This window comes from Hippocampus comes, unplaced genomic scaffold, assembly GCF_001891065.2.
Source record: "Hippocampus comes isolate QL1 unplaced genomic scaffold, H_comes_QL1_v1.1 scaffold22, whole genome shotgun sequence".
NCBI classification, from domain to species: domain Eukaryota; kingdom Metazoa; phylum Chordata; class Actinopteri; order Syngnathiformes; family Syngnathidae; genus Hippocampus; species Hippocampus comes.
Window position 1 is genome coordinate 7,469,740 of NW_017806175.1, and position 12,781 is coordinate 7,482,520.

Sequence of the window (12,781 nt, forward strand, 5' to 3'; positions counted from 1 at the left end):
AAGAAGAAAAAAAAGTATGACATTTCTGGTCACTTGAATGAAAATGCTTTGTTTCACATATTTTCAACTTGGCGATCCGGTGACTGATAAGCTGATATGACCCGCCCGCCGCATGAATAATTCATGTACCAGGAGAAATGATTGGAATTGAGTAGGGGAGGGGAGTAAGTACGCCCATGAGTTTAATTCCTTCTGTGACTGTGCTCGGATCTCAAAATTTCTCAAATTTACCCATCGAAATTTACAGAAATGGGATTAACCCCCCCCCCCAATATTTAAGAGCCAATATTGGCGATTAAACTGTTTGTATTTATTTTCTTGCTGGCTGAACATGCAGCAGGCCACTTTGATCCATGATCATTTTTGGTATAGCAAAACAAACCAACATAACACATACCACGGGTCAAATTGACGCAGGAATGCAATAGGAAGGTTCAAGTCAGGAATCACTCGCCAAGTCACGAATAAAAAATAAAAAAAAAGGGGGGGGGATTGTGGTACTGTAGTTTTACCATTCTTCCATTTTCTGCAGGTAAATACTCAAGATTACAATAAAGTGGTGCCTTAAACTCGCTCTTCTCTTAAATCAAATGGAAATGCCATTTGTTAATTTGCCGGACCCCACCCCCCCCTAAAACATTATGTAGTGTGTTTCTAGTAAGAAAAATAGTCCATTACTTTTACTCAACTATGTTATGTTTTTATGAAGTCAAATACTGTAAAGTGCTACTTTCCTTAACATTATAAAAAATATTCATTGGCGGCTTATTGGAACACCGGAATGGATGAATGCAATCGGGAAAGCTGATTTGGAATAAGAGTGATTTGACATAGAAGCACTGTCCCAGAACAAAGCTGGTCTTGAGCAGCTGATAAAGTGAAACCTAAATGTCCATTTTACTCAAAACATATTGATAGTGGACCCTGCATACTTAGTTATATATTTGCAGATTTATTTATTGTACTTTTTTTTTAATAATTCTCTTTTTTTTTTAATTGATTTTTTAAATTTTGATGGGTGTTGATTATACAGAGATTTTCCCTGTTTGCAGGCTGGCCTCATCTTCATCTCCGGTGAATAGCAGAGAACTATTGTATTGCTCCACAGCAAAATCTTGAGAAACTGGCTGTGATTTCTTGATTACTTTCCTGAACTGTATAAATGGAAGGGCAATTGTATATGCGCCATACATGGAGGTCAAGTTCATGATCTTCACTTCATAACTTCCTCCTTGCGTGTGGGGCCCACGATAAAAAGGTTTCCCACAGTGCCATCGTGGACAGTAGTGATTCCCAACACAGCCATCCCCCCCCCCCCCAGTGCTACAACTGAATGGAAAGAGACAAGGGGGGGAAAGTAAGGCAAAGGAAAACAAGTAGAATCCATTGGACCAGATTGTCTCTACGACACCAAGGTCCCATTGCGCCTGGAGACGGCGTCGAACGGCGTCTCGCGCTCTTCGTCCACGTCGGCGTTGCTGTGGAGGAGTTGGTACGTGCCGTTGGCGTCGGCGTAGGCGCCGTTGGCGTGCCTTTGGTCCTTGCGCACGGCGGCGGCCAGCGTGGCCAAGCTGACGCTGACGTCCTTGAAGGCGTGCAGCAGGAAGATGCCCACCACGATGGTGAGGAAGCCGGCCAATGTGCCGATGACGTCCGCCGCGCCCATGTGCTGCCACTCCTTGAAGAGCGCTGCCGAGCAGGTTAGCACGGAAGTGGTGAAGAACACGTAGTAGATGGGCGTCACCAGGGACGTGTTAAAGATGTCCAGCGCCTTGTTGAGGAAGTTGATCTGCGTCCCCACGCAGACCAGCAGGCCCACCACAAGCAGCCAGGCCAGGGGGGCGCGCGCCACATTGACGCCGCCCAGCGCCTCCTTGATGGCGATGCCAAGGCCCTTGACGCACGACACGGACAGCGAGCCGATGAGCGAGCAGATGCTGATGTACACCAGGATGTTGGTCTGACCGTGGCGTGGGGCCACCGCCAAAATCAACACCAACACCACCGTGACCACCGCCGTGGCGAAGATGAAGAAGCCTTAATCAGACACACGCAGTGCAAAGGATCAGAAGAAGCTGGGCGAGAAATGGAAAAATGTGTACCGCAAGTATACAGCAGCGAAGTGCGGTGATTTTCTGAATTTGCTACGCGGGCTCCCTCTAGTGGTAAGTCGAAGAACTGTTGACTTCAATCTTCAAAACGGTGCATTAGTTATACAAAGTATTTCAGTGCCTCTAGTTTTTTTTTTAATCTAATACAACGCATTTGTTAAATATAGTTTGGTTGTATTTTATGTAAATACAATACATTCCCATCTAATCTTTTTATCACTACTGTTTAGAACCTTATTTCTGTACACCTCTATCAAACTTATTTGCAATACATTAAGGTTGCAATTAATTGGAATCTAGTACACTGGTCAACAGCAAATTTTAAATCAGAGATGGTTTTGTGTGTCCCCAAATGTATTTTTAGGGCCGAGCTATTTTTTCCCCCCGTAACACAACTTATCGATACTGATATCGATAACGCTTCCGAAAAAAAAAAATCCACGCCATGCTGCGCGCAACCCTTAGTACATTATGACTTAATATATTTACAGCCCCAGAGAAACAACTGTTCAATCATATTTTCAAAGGATAAGCACCTTTTTCACTTCTGCGTGTGTGTTTTTTTTTCTTCCTAATCCAACACGGCGTGCGCGTTTACCTGGGTCGACCAGCTTTCGCGCCATGTCCTCCAGGCTGCTGATCTCCTCCTCTTTGGGGGCGTGTATGACCATGGTCGTGGAGCCCAGCACACTGAGCAGACAGCCCAGCTTGCCGTGAAGGTTCAAGCGCTCGCTCAGGAAGTACGACGACAGCACCGCGCTGAGAGCGGACGAGGATTACATCATCGGTGACAACCAGTGAGGTTTCGGGAAAAAAAGTAAGAATAACGTCTAAACGTTTCGACGCATACCTGACCAACACGCTGAGGGCGCCCAGAGGCGTGACCAGAGTGGCGGGGGCGAAGGCATACGCTGCAAAGTTGGCGGCTTCACCCGCACCCACTGAAAATGACAAAGCAAAAGCATGAACTGAGGTAATTTTTCTTCTTTTTTTTTTTGAAGACTCAATTTTATTTCTTATACTGTATTTTCCGCACTACAGGGCGCACCTAAAAGCATTCAATTTTCTCAAAAACAGACAGCGCGCCCTGTAATCCGATGCACCTTATAAATGGATCAATATTCTGATTTCTTGGACGGAGTATTTTAAATGTTCTGGAAAGCACTTTGTTACACATTTGCAGCGGTTGTCAACCCGCTATATAAATATAGCCGTATTGTATTGATTTCACTTTAGCGTAGCTCCATCTACTGGATGCATAACAGAACCGCAGCCACTATTGAAGCTTCCATTCATTCTATGTGCCGTATAATGCGGTGCGGCCTGGATATGAAAAGTTTTAAAATTGCCCATTCATTGAAGTTGCGCCTTATTGTCCAAAGCGCCTTATTGTGCGGAAAATACGGTACTTTTATGATCGTCTCGAACTTATTTTCCGTAGTGCAACTTAAAACGTCTGTACGGGTGGTTTGAGGTTTTATGATGAGCAGTCTGATGAATTCACTTGATATGCGAACACCTCGGAAGTCAAACAGGGTTACGCTCGTGATGTTGGTGCGAATTCTGTTGAAAAATTACTTACTTGAAAGTAAACCAGCCCACCAGAGCCACTCCTTGAGATAAGCATGGCCGCCCTGACCTGAAACGGTGACGGAGAGGAAAGGCTAGTTGAAAAGAAAATGGCCTCTTACGCTTCCCCGAAATCCACGCCACTCTTAATTGAGCACTGTGTCGATTTTGTTGTCGTCACCGATGTGACATAACGATGCTTGCTCCAATTTTCTTTTAGCGGCAAACGTGGACCACGCCGTTTTTGCGCAATCAAGGCTCGTACTGCTGGCAAAGTGTCGGTCAAAGGTAAAAACTGCACTTGCGGCAGTGAACTCAGTCATCCAAAAATAGCCTGTCTGTGTATCGTTGGCGTGGAGACAAGTCGTGGTCTACACATCCACCTAACCAAAACCTCTGGTGCTTGCCTATTGGAGGCCATTTGTCGACAGTGTACATGTCGCTGAAAGCTTGTTACCGGCTCGCATGGATCCCTTCCTGGCCAAACGCAGCAGGCCCTTCTTCTTGAGGATGAAGCTGCCGCCGATGAAGATGCTGGAGCTGACAGCCAGAGCCAGGCCGATGTAGAAGTCGTACTTGCCGCGGTCCTGAGCCATTCCAAGGCCGGATGTGCTGCTGCTGTTGCTGTTGTTGTTTTTCTCCTGTGTTACATTGACAACCAGGCAGTGAAGAAGTCTCTGCAGGCCAGAGGCGCAGCTCAAGTCGAGCCACACGCCTGGAGGAGGGAGGGGGGGACAACAACAACAACACAAACACAAAGTAGGTGTTCAGACTTTCTTCAAATTGGATTGAAGATCAGCCATAAAGATGTCGCTCTAAACACCAAGAGCACATTTCACCAATTTGAGTACATGGAGGAGTCCACTAACAAAGAAGATTCAATAATATTCATATTCCATAAAACGCAATATTAATCAAAATGCTGCATGTATGTCCCGCATGAGCAAAACATCGTGAAAATACATTTACAGATGTATCAGGTAACAGTAACTGAAAAATTGTTCCGTCAGTATCATGAATGTGGTTTAATATTTGACAGTTTTTTTAAAACAGTGAAAACTGGTGGTTTGGCTGACACAGCACAATCCAACCGATTCACCACAAACCATTCTTTAAATTAAAGCCATGGACGGGGAATATCTTGCTTTTCGTAATCTGTAACGCGATTGTTATTAATGCTTCCCGGTTCACATTCCTTCAGCCACCGCGGTTTCTGTTTTCTTCACCTCATAAAGCACCAGAATATCATTTTCTGTTGTTTTTTTTCCATCCAAAGAAGTTTAAGAAAAAATAAAAGGCCCATTTTGTCAGAGTGAGAAGTAGACAGTCCATATATCTGTAATAAATCGTCAGACAACTAAACAGGTACTTAAACAAATCTATTTAAGTACAGTTACAAAGTCATTGTACGAATCAGGAGTTAAAATCCAAGCAAACGTGAATACGTTCTATCCCAACTATAAATAATCCACGCACCATTTTCACGACAAAGAGTCCAATTCGGTCCCGACGACGAGTCCACAGCTTTAAAGTTGCACTCCATGGCGAGCTGCAGAATCTCGTTAAACCGGCTCGGTCTCCTTTGGAAACACCGCAGCCTATTCTATTTTGACGACTCGTCACGCGTTGTGTTTTGTTAAGAACCATTTTTGCTTCTTTCTCTCCGTCTCCTTCGTCGTCGCCAGACACTCAGGTGACCGCGACAGGTGAGCTTAATTAGCTTCGTAGCTAGCTCGCATCGCAACGCGGCTAAATTTGGCTTATTTTAACTCGGGACTCAACTTGGACTGTCACTAACATATAAAACCAACGTGGGAGGAAACGAAAGGGGTTGTTTTGAGGTTAAATCAAACAAAAAGGCAAGTGAAACTCACTCCCCACACACGTTGGCGGCGCTAGCTTCACTAGCACGAGGGGCTAACTCTGGTTAGGCGAAGTCGGTAACCGTTTAAATCAAACAAAAAAACATCACTTTTATTTGGATTACTTTGTTGATTAAGTACCTTTCTACGGACACTCCACGACAACGGGCCGAGGAGCGCTCACACCCACGGCCGCGTTGAAACCATCACAGCATCCACCTCCATCGTTCCAGCGCTCATTACTACCGGGAAGGCGGCGGCGACGATGACGACTGGCTGGCAGTCTTTCTGAATGGCACACCGGGCGGATTGGGCTGCTTGTCTGTCGCCTGTTTAGCAGCCAGTAGCCGCCCCACGCTCCAGTGTTCAGGCGTGGGATCACACGTTGACAGAAAGGGGCATTTCTAGACCACTGGAAGCACCCGATCCCCAAAACAACAAACTGGACGATGGCTAGCAAAAAGTCATTTTCATGACATCGTTCAGATTTCACAATTTCCAGCCACAGTGAAATGAATGGAATTACCATTACTTCTTTCCAGGCTCCCCAAAATCAAACGATGCATTTTGTAATGTTTTTTTTTAATTATTATTATTTAAAAAACAGCGCTGTGGTGTGTAGAAAACTAGTCGGAATATCACTTAGCTCATGGGCGCAGATCGGAAGAAGGCACATGGATTTGCTGTGTACTGTAATTCCGGCCTATGAGGTCAAGAATCTGATTAATACATACGCTAATGCTGTTCCTGCTGAGCCCGTATGGTGACATGGAATTAGGAAAAAAAATTGCGGTAAATTTTCGAAATAACAAAAGTTTTGTTTTGTGCTTTTTTTTTTTTTTAATAAGCAAACATTTTTTAATGGCCGTTTATGTACTTCCGGGTCAGTTTGGCTCCTGTAGCCTGTAACGCGCGGCTGTTTCAGAGGCCACAGTACGCTTCAGATGTCTTTCGCACATTTGGAAACCGTGCTTACGACCAAGAACACATTTTATGTTATGGTATTTCAAGACCATTTAAAATTAAAATGGAATTAAACTTCTGTGCAAACCCTCCACTTTGTTGTTTTCATTTACCCAGAAATGACCCGGAAGTACACAACTGCGATTTTTCTAAAACGTTCTCTTGCAAAATAATAAAAACAATAATTAATAAATCTGCGTTATTTCCTTGGGAACACAAACTGCGAGCGAACGCAAATGTTTCTTTTTTTTTTTCCTTCCATGTCACCTTAAGGGCTCTGTATGTTCCTTGTTTTAAGTGTGTGGTTTGTTTGAACGTTTTTGTTTGTTTGTTTTCAGCACGTCCTGTGCTGAAAACAAACATAACATGTGCATAACATAAGAAAAGTTAGCCATGACGCCATGTGTATCTGTAAAAGTTTTATTCTTTGGTTTTTCAACTAGTGTCCACACACACACACACACACACACACACACACACACACACACACACACACACATTCGCGTGCAGGCGCGCAACACCCACATGACTCATTAGTCAAGTCAAAATTGGGTGAAAACATTTTGAATAATTAATGGCCCTAAATGAGTCTTGTGGGGACCCGGTCAGAGGTGTTGACAAGCTGGTCGGTCATGCCAGGAGAGGGCAAAGAACCCAAGCAGTTAATTAAGAAAAGTTCATACAACAACAAACACTGATGTCATCGACACAGTTTAGTCAAAAGTTTACTTTTACATCAGAGGCACATATAATACAATAATATACCGCCACATATGATGGTTATTTCAATTTAGATCATATATACTTCAATTTAGATCATATATACTCTAATTGCCCCACGGGGATAAATAAAGTTTTTTGAATCTGAATATATACTGTATAGTGTAAATATTGTCCTAATCAATTGTAGTTTTGTCACAAACAGCGGGGGTGTTCCAACTACAGTAGGATCACACTCCTCAGCCTTCCTGATAAGGTCAATTCAAACGTGCTGAAAAGAAGGTTCCATCAGTTGAATATCGGATTCAAGAGGAGTAGTGTAGTTTTGGTCCAGCAGGGTTCTGGGGGCTGCATAGTAGTTTGCCTAGCTAGTCTAAATGTGCTTTGTGCACTTAGCAAAGACATTCGACCGTGTCCCTCGGGGGAATCGGGTATCGGGTGTCAGAGTTCGGTCCATATGGCCCGCAAAGATTCAGATTTGTTTCCAGTGAGGAATATGTCTCGGTCTGTCGCGGTGACAAAGGAGCTGAACCGAAAAGCAAAATTCACGATTTACCAGTCAATCTACGTTCTACTCTGAGCACCTCCCTGTCCAAACCAGTTGGACAGGATCTGAAGCGCCCATATGAGGGTAAACACAAAGAACATGCACACCGGTTGTATCAACTCCCATGCAACCTCCAGGAGCCTGTTGACGTTGGCCCCCTCAACAACGGACCCACGTAACACGGAGCGCTCTTGCGCAATGTCTCCAACTTCCTTGGTTTATAAATGAATGTTGAAGTTTGTAGGATTGCAACACTCGAGACCTGTCTTGAGATTACAGTACATGTTGAAGGTCTTTGTCTTGGACTCAACTCCGCCAAATCTTGGTCTTCTCTCAGTCTCGCATGAGCTGAACTTTGGGATTTTTTTGGGTTGAGACCAGTCAGCATTGATCTGCTGTTCTTCAACTTTATGATGGTGACACCGAGAAGTACTCGATCAAACAATAAATACCTCTGATTGATGTGTTAGCGACACCCACCCTCACCACTCCTGCAATGTTTGTGACTGAGGGCCCCAAAAAAGTTCCGGGTGCCATCGGCTTCAGCGCGACCCCCGTGACCCTCATGAGGATGGAACGGATAATTAAATGAAAACACTCTTTCAATGTTCGACCTTGTCACAGTTTTTAAAATGGATTTTTATGGTCTTTGTCTCATCCCGTTCTTGGCTGGTCTCGTCCTATCCCGGTCTGGCCGCTGCCTCTCACAGATATGTTGGTCCTGTTCTTGTCACAGTCTTACTCTCAGTCACCCAAATCCAGCCCTCGACTTTGATTTTTTGGGGCATTTTTTTATCTTGTCAATGTGAAGGCCGATGCCACGTTTAGAACTTTCCTCTTATTCTTGTTTTCTTTACTAATGTTGACTTGCCGTGCTCCTGAGTGATGCTGACGAGGGTAAGGGCGGGGGTGTGTGTGGGGGGGGGGCGGGGCTTGGCTGGGGCGGGGGGTGCAGCCCGCCTGGTACTTAAAAGCGACGATGATGATGTTCTACCTAACCCTCCCATCGTCATGTCACGATAAATGCACACATATGTAGTATACACAAACATGAACATAGGCAATTCCTCTTTGGAATAATCGGCGTTATTTCACATATCGGCTCATGTTTATTTTAAACGTGTTGTTCGTTTAACGGTACGGCGACCGTCTGACATTCTCGTCGCGATTAAAATAAAAACAACTAAATTTAGATGCAGCAGCAACCTATTTTTCTGGTCCCGTCTGTAAACATCTGATGATTGAGTTTCCAACAGTGTCGCCATCATACGATGAGAAGGAGATCAGTGGCCTGCTACTGTCGGAATTTACCATACGGTGTCGTCAATGCATTTTGTACGTTGAGTATAATTTTCATTCCACTATATCAAGGGTGTCAACCTCAATTTGGTTTCAGGCCACATCTTGTTTTTTCCTCATTATGAGGGTGATATTGGCTTCTCATATGATTATATCGACAAAAATAACATTCAAATAATGGGGGATAACTACATTTGAAAGCAGAAGTTTGTTAAGCCAGTGTTTGATTTATTCTAAAATCCGTCTGTCAGACTCCTGTCCTTGAGGGCCACTATCCTGTGTGTTTCCCCTCCTCCAACTTACCTGATTCAAAGGATGATCATTGTCAGTCCTGAAGCAGCATAAGAACGATCCTGATTATTTGAATCAGTTGTGTTGAAAACAGGCAGGACAGCAGCCCTTGAGGACTGACTTTGGACACCCCTGCTTGAGAGGGCCGCGTAAAATAATGCAGCGCTCCGGACCTGGCCGTCACGTCTTGAATTTGACATCTGTGCACAATATGCAGCAGACAGTGTGTTGCCACGTGTGTGTTATGTTGCACGGATCAACTCGGCTGTCACTTGATTGATATTACACCCAGTTATCTTTGTTTTTCCCCCCCATGTTTGCAGGTTGGCTGCGTTTGCAGCCGAGTGAGGAGGTGGGGAAAGATGCCTTCTCCGTCTTTTAACCTCGATGCTCAGAGCCCATTTCATGACAAATGGCTCAAGATAGACTTACAGGTACGTGACGCAATCCACAAAGATGAATCGATGGGTTGCCTGATTCTGTCACTTGTCAAACTTTCCATGCGAATGAACAAGATCTTCAGGGCATACACGTAGATTAGATAAAAGGGGTGTAACAAAAACTGATTTGAATCGAAGAATTGGTTTTGATTTAAAAGATGCCAGCGAATCACATTTACTCATTCACTTGAAAAGACATCGATATATGAATCAAATTGTCTTTTTATTGGAGAGATGCACTCAGCCCCTTTCTTAGTTCCACCATCGGGAAATTTGGAAGTAAATGTGAACAAACCATTAATTCTGATACATTGAAGATTGCCTCTTGTAGGGAATTGAAGTTATAATTTGTATTTGATCTTAACTAAAGCAACCGGATTCCAGCACAACAATGCGTTGATTCTTTTTTTTATTTTTTATTTTTGGTAATGTCTGGTCTCCTCTGGCAGTGGGCCTTCTCGGCAGAAGGACTGAGCGAGATGTGGAACGAAATGGTCAAGGATGAGGAGATAACCTTCAACAGCGAGGAATCGGCGCATCCAGGTATGACACCATCTTGGCACGTGCGGATTATTATTATTTTTTTCCCCTTTGAATCAGCAAAAACGCTATGGGTCAGTATGACCCGGAGTTTGTTTTATCATCTGAAAGTGCCAAATAATAAAATCAATTTCTATTTGGTTGGTTACCTTTATTATGACAACTTTATTTTATTTTATTTTTTTGATTTTCTTGAGTTTTGCTAACGGTTTAATTTGCTCTGTAGCATCACATTACTGGCAAATTGCCCGCTCTTGCGTTTTGTTTTTGTTTTGTTTTGTGTTGTGTTGTTGTTGTTTTTTGTTTGTTTGTTTTTTTAAATAAGCAAACATTTTTTAATGGGCGTTTATGTACTTCCGGGTCAGTATGGCGACTGTAGCCTGTAACGCGCGGCTGTTTCAGAGACCATAGTACGCTTCAGATGTCTTTCGCACATTTGGAAACCGTGCTTACGACCAAGAACACATTTTATGTTATGGTATTTCAAGCCCATTTAAAATTAAAATGGAATTAAACTTACCCTTAAGAAAAGTTCTGTCTGTAAAAGTTTTATTCTTTGGTTTTTCAACTAGTGTCCACACGCACGCACACGTGCAGGCGCGCAACACCCACATGACTCATTAGTCAAGTCAAAATTGAGTGAAAACATTTTGAATAATTAATGGCCCTAAATGAGTCTTGTGGGGACCCGGTCAGAGGTGTTGACAAGCTGGTCGGTCACGCCAGGAGAAGGCAAAGAACCCAAGCAGTTAATTAAGAAAAGTCCACACAACAACAAACACTGACGTCATCGACACAGTTTAGTCAAAAGTTTACTTTTACATCAGAGGCACATATAATATAATATATACCACCACATATGATGGTTAATTATTTCAATTTAGATCATATATACTCTAATTGCCCCACGGGGATAAAAAAAGTTTTCTGAATCTGAATATATACTATGCAGTATAAATATTGTCCTAATCAATTGTAGTTTTGTCACAAACAGCGGGGGTGTTCCAACTACAGTAGGATCACACTCCTCAGCCTTCCTGATAAGGTCAATTCAAACGTGCTGAAAAGAAGGTTCCATCAGGAAGTTGAATATCGGATTCAAGAGAAGTGGCATAGTTTTGGTCCAGCAGGGTTCTGGGGGCTGCATAGTAGTTTGCCTAGCTAGTCTAAATGTGCTTTGTGCACTTAGCAAAGACATTCGACCGTGTCCCTCGGGGGAATCGGGTGTCAGGTGTCAGAGTTCGGTCCATATGGCCCAGAAAAATTAAGATTTGTTTCCAGTGAGGAATATGTCTCGGTCTGTCGCGGTGACAAAGGAGCTGAACCGAAAAGCAAAATTCACGATTTACCAGTCAATCTACGTTGTACTCTGAGCACCTCCCTGTCCAAACCAGTTGGACAGAATCTGAAGCGCCCATATGAGGGTGAACACAAAGAACATGCACACCGGTTGTATCAACTCCCATGCAACCTGCAGGAGCCTGTTGACGTTGGCCCCCTCAACAACGGACCCACGTAACACGGAGCGCTCTTGCGCAATGTCTCCAACTTCCTTGGTTTATAAATGAATGTTGAAGTTGCTTGAGACAGGTGGATGAGGCCTCATGAAGCGTTTCGCCACATAACCCAAAATGTACCGATACTTGCCGGTACTTTATTACTCATTACTGATACTTGCTGGATCTTAAACATCAACAGACAAACACAACTTTGAAGTTTGACATTTTATATTTCACCTTTATTTATTCACGTAACCCAATTGAAAACAGATTTTCATTTGCAATGCCGACCTAGCTGCAGGAGCAGTCTTTAAGGCAGGTTTTCTGGTTACGTACCTGGTTAAACAAAGAACAAAAAAGAAACAAACCCAACAGCGCGACCCCCGTGACCCTCATGAGGATGGAACGGATAATTAAATGAAAACACTCTTTCAATGTTCGACCTTGTCACAGTTTTTAAAATGGATTTTTATGGTCTTTGTCTCATCCCGTTCTTGGCTGGTCTCGTCCTATCCCGGTCTGGCCGCTGCCTCTCACAGATATGTTGGTCCTGTTCTTGTCACAGTCTTACTCTCAGTCACCCAAATCCAGCCCTCGACTTTGATTTTTTGGGGCATTTTTTTATCTTGTCAATGTGAAGGCCGATGCCACGTTTAGAACTTTCCTCTTATTCTTGTTTTCTTTACTAATGTTGACTTGCCGTGCTCCTGAGTGATGCTGACGAGGGTAAGGGCGGGGGTGTGGGGGCGCGGGGGGCTTGGCTGGGGAGGGTGTTGCATGGTGACCGGTGATGTCAACATGGCGCTTGAAAACATATAAAGAAAGCGTGCTGGCGTGCGGTCCGCTGTCATTGCGTCTCAACGTTTACATCTTCATTCATTCGATTTTTTTTTTTTTTTTTTTTTTTTTTGGGGGGGGGGGGGCGGGGGGGGGGGGCTTC

At 43.9% G+C, this 12,781-nt stretch overlaps 1 protein-coding gene and 1 long non-coding RNA gene across 3 annotated transcripts; one reads left to right on the forward strand and one right to left on the reverse strand.

Moving 5' to 3' along the window:
* Window positions 1-947: 947 nt before the first annotated feature.
* On the reverse strand, window positions 948-5,795 carry nipa2 (NIPA magnesium transporter 2). Of its 2 annotated transcripts, none has more exons than XM_019896538.1 (6): window positions 5,684-5,795; window positions 4,138-4,395; window positions 3,694-3,750; window positions 2,962-3,052; window positions 2,710-2,870; window positions 948-2,037 (listed from the first exon to the last, which is right to left on the reverse strand). In XM_019896538.1, exons 2-6 carry the CDS (start codon window positions 4,274-4,276, stop codon window positions 1,403-1,405), a joined length of 1,083 nt encoding a protein of 360 aa, XP_019752097.1. In that variant the 5' UTR covers window positions 4,277-4,395; window positions 5,684-5,795; the 3' UTR covers window positions 948-1,402. The 2 variants fall into 2 exon arrangements, with proteins under 2 accessions (XP_019752097.1, XP_019752096.1); XM_019896537.1 differs by lacking the exon at window positions 5,684-5,795 and adding an exon at window positions 5,157-5,258.
* LOC109532000 (uncharacterized) lies at window positions 5,282-6,006 on the forward strand. The gene is made up of 2 exons (XR_002171289.1): window positions 5,282-5,386; window positions 5,776-6,006. It is a non-coding gene; the product is annotated as an uncharacterized LOC109532000 (long non-coding RNA).
* The last annotated feature ends 6,775 nt before the right edge of the window (window positions 6,007-12,781 follow it).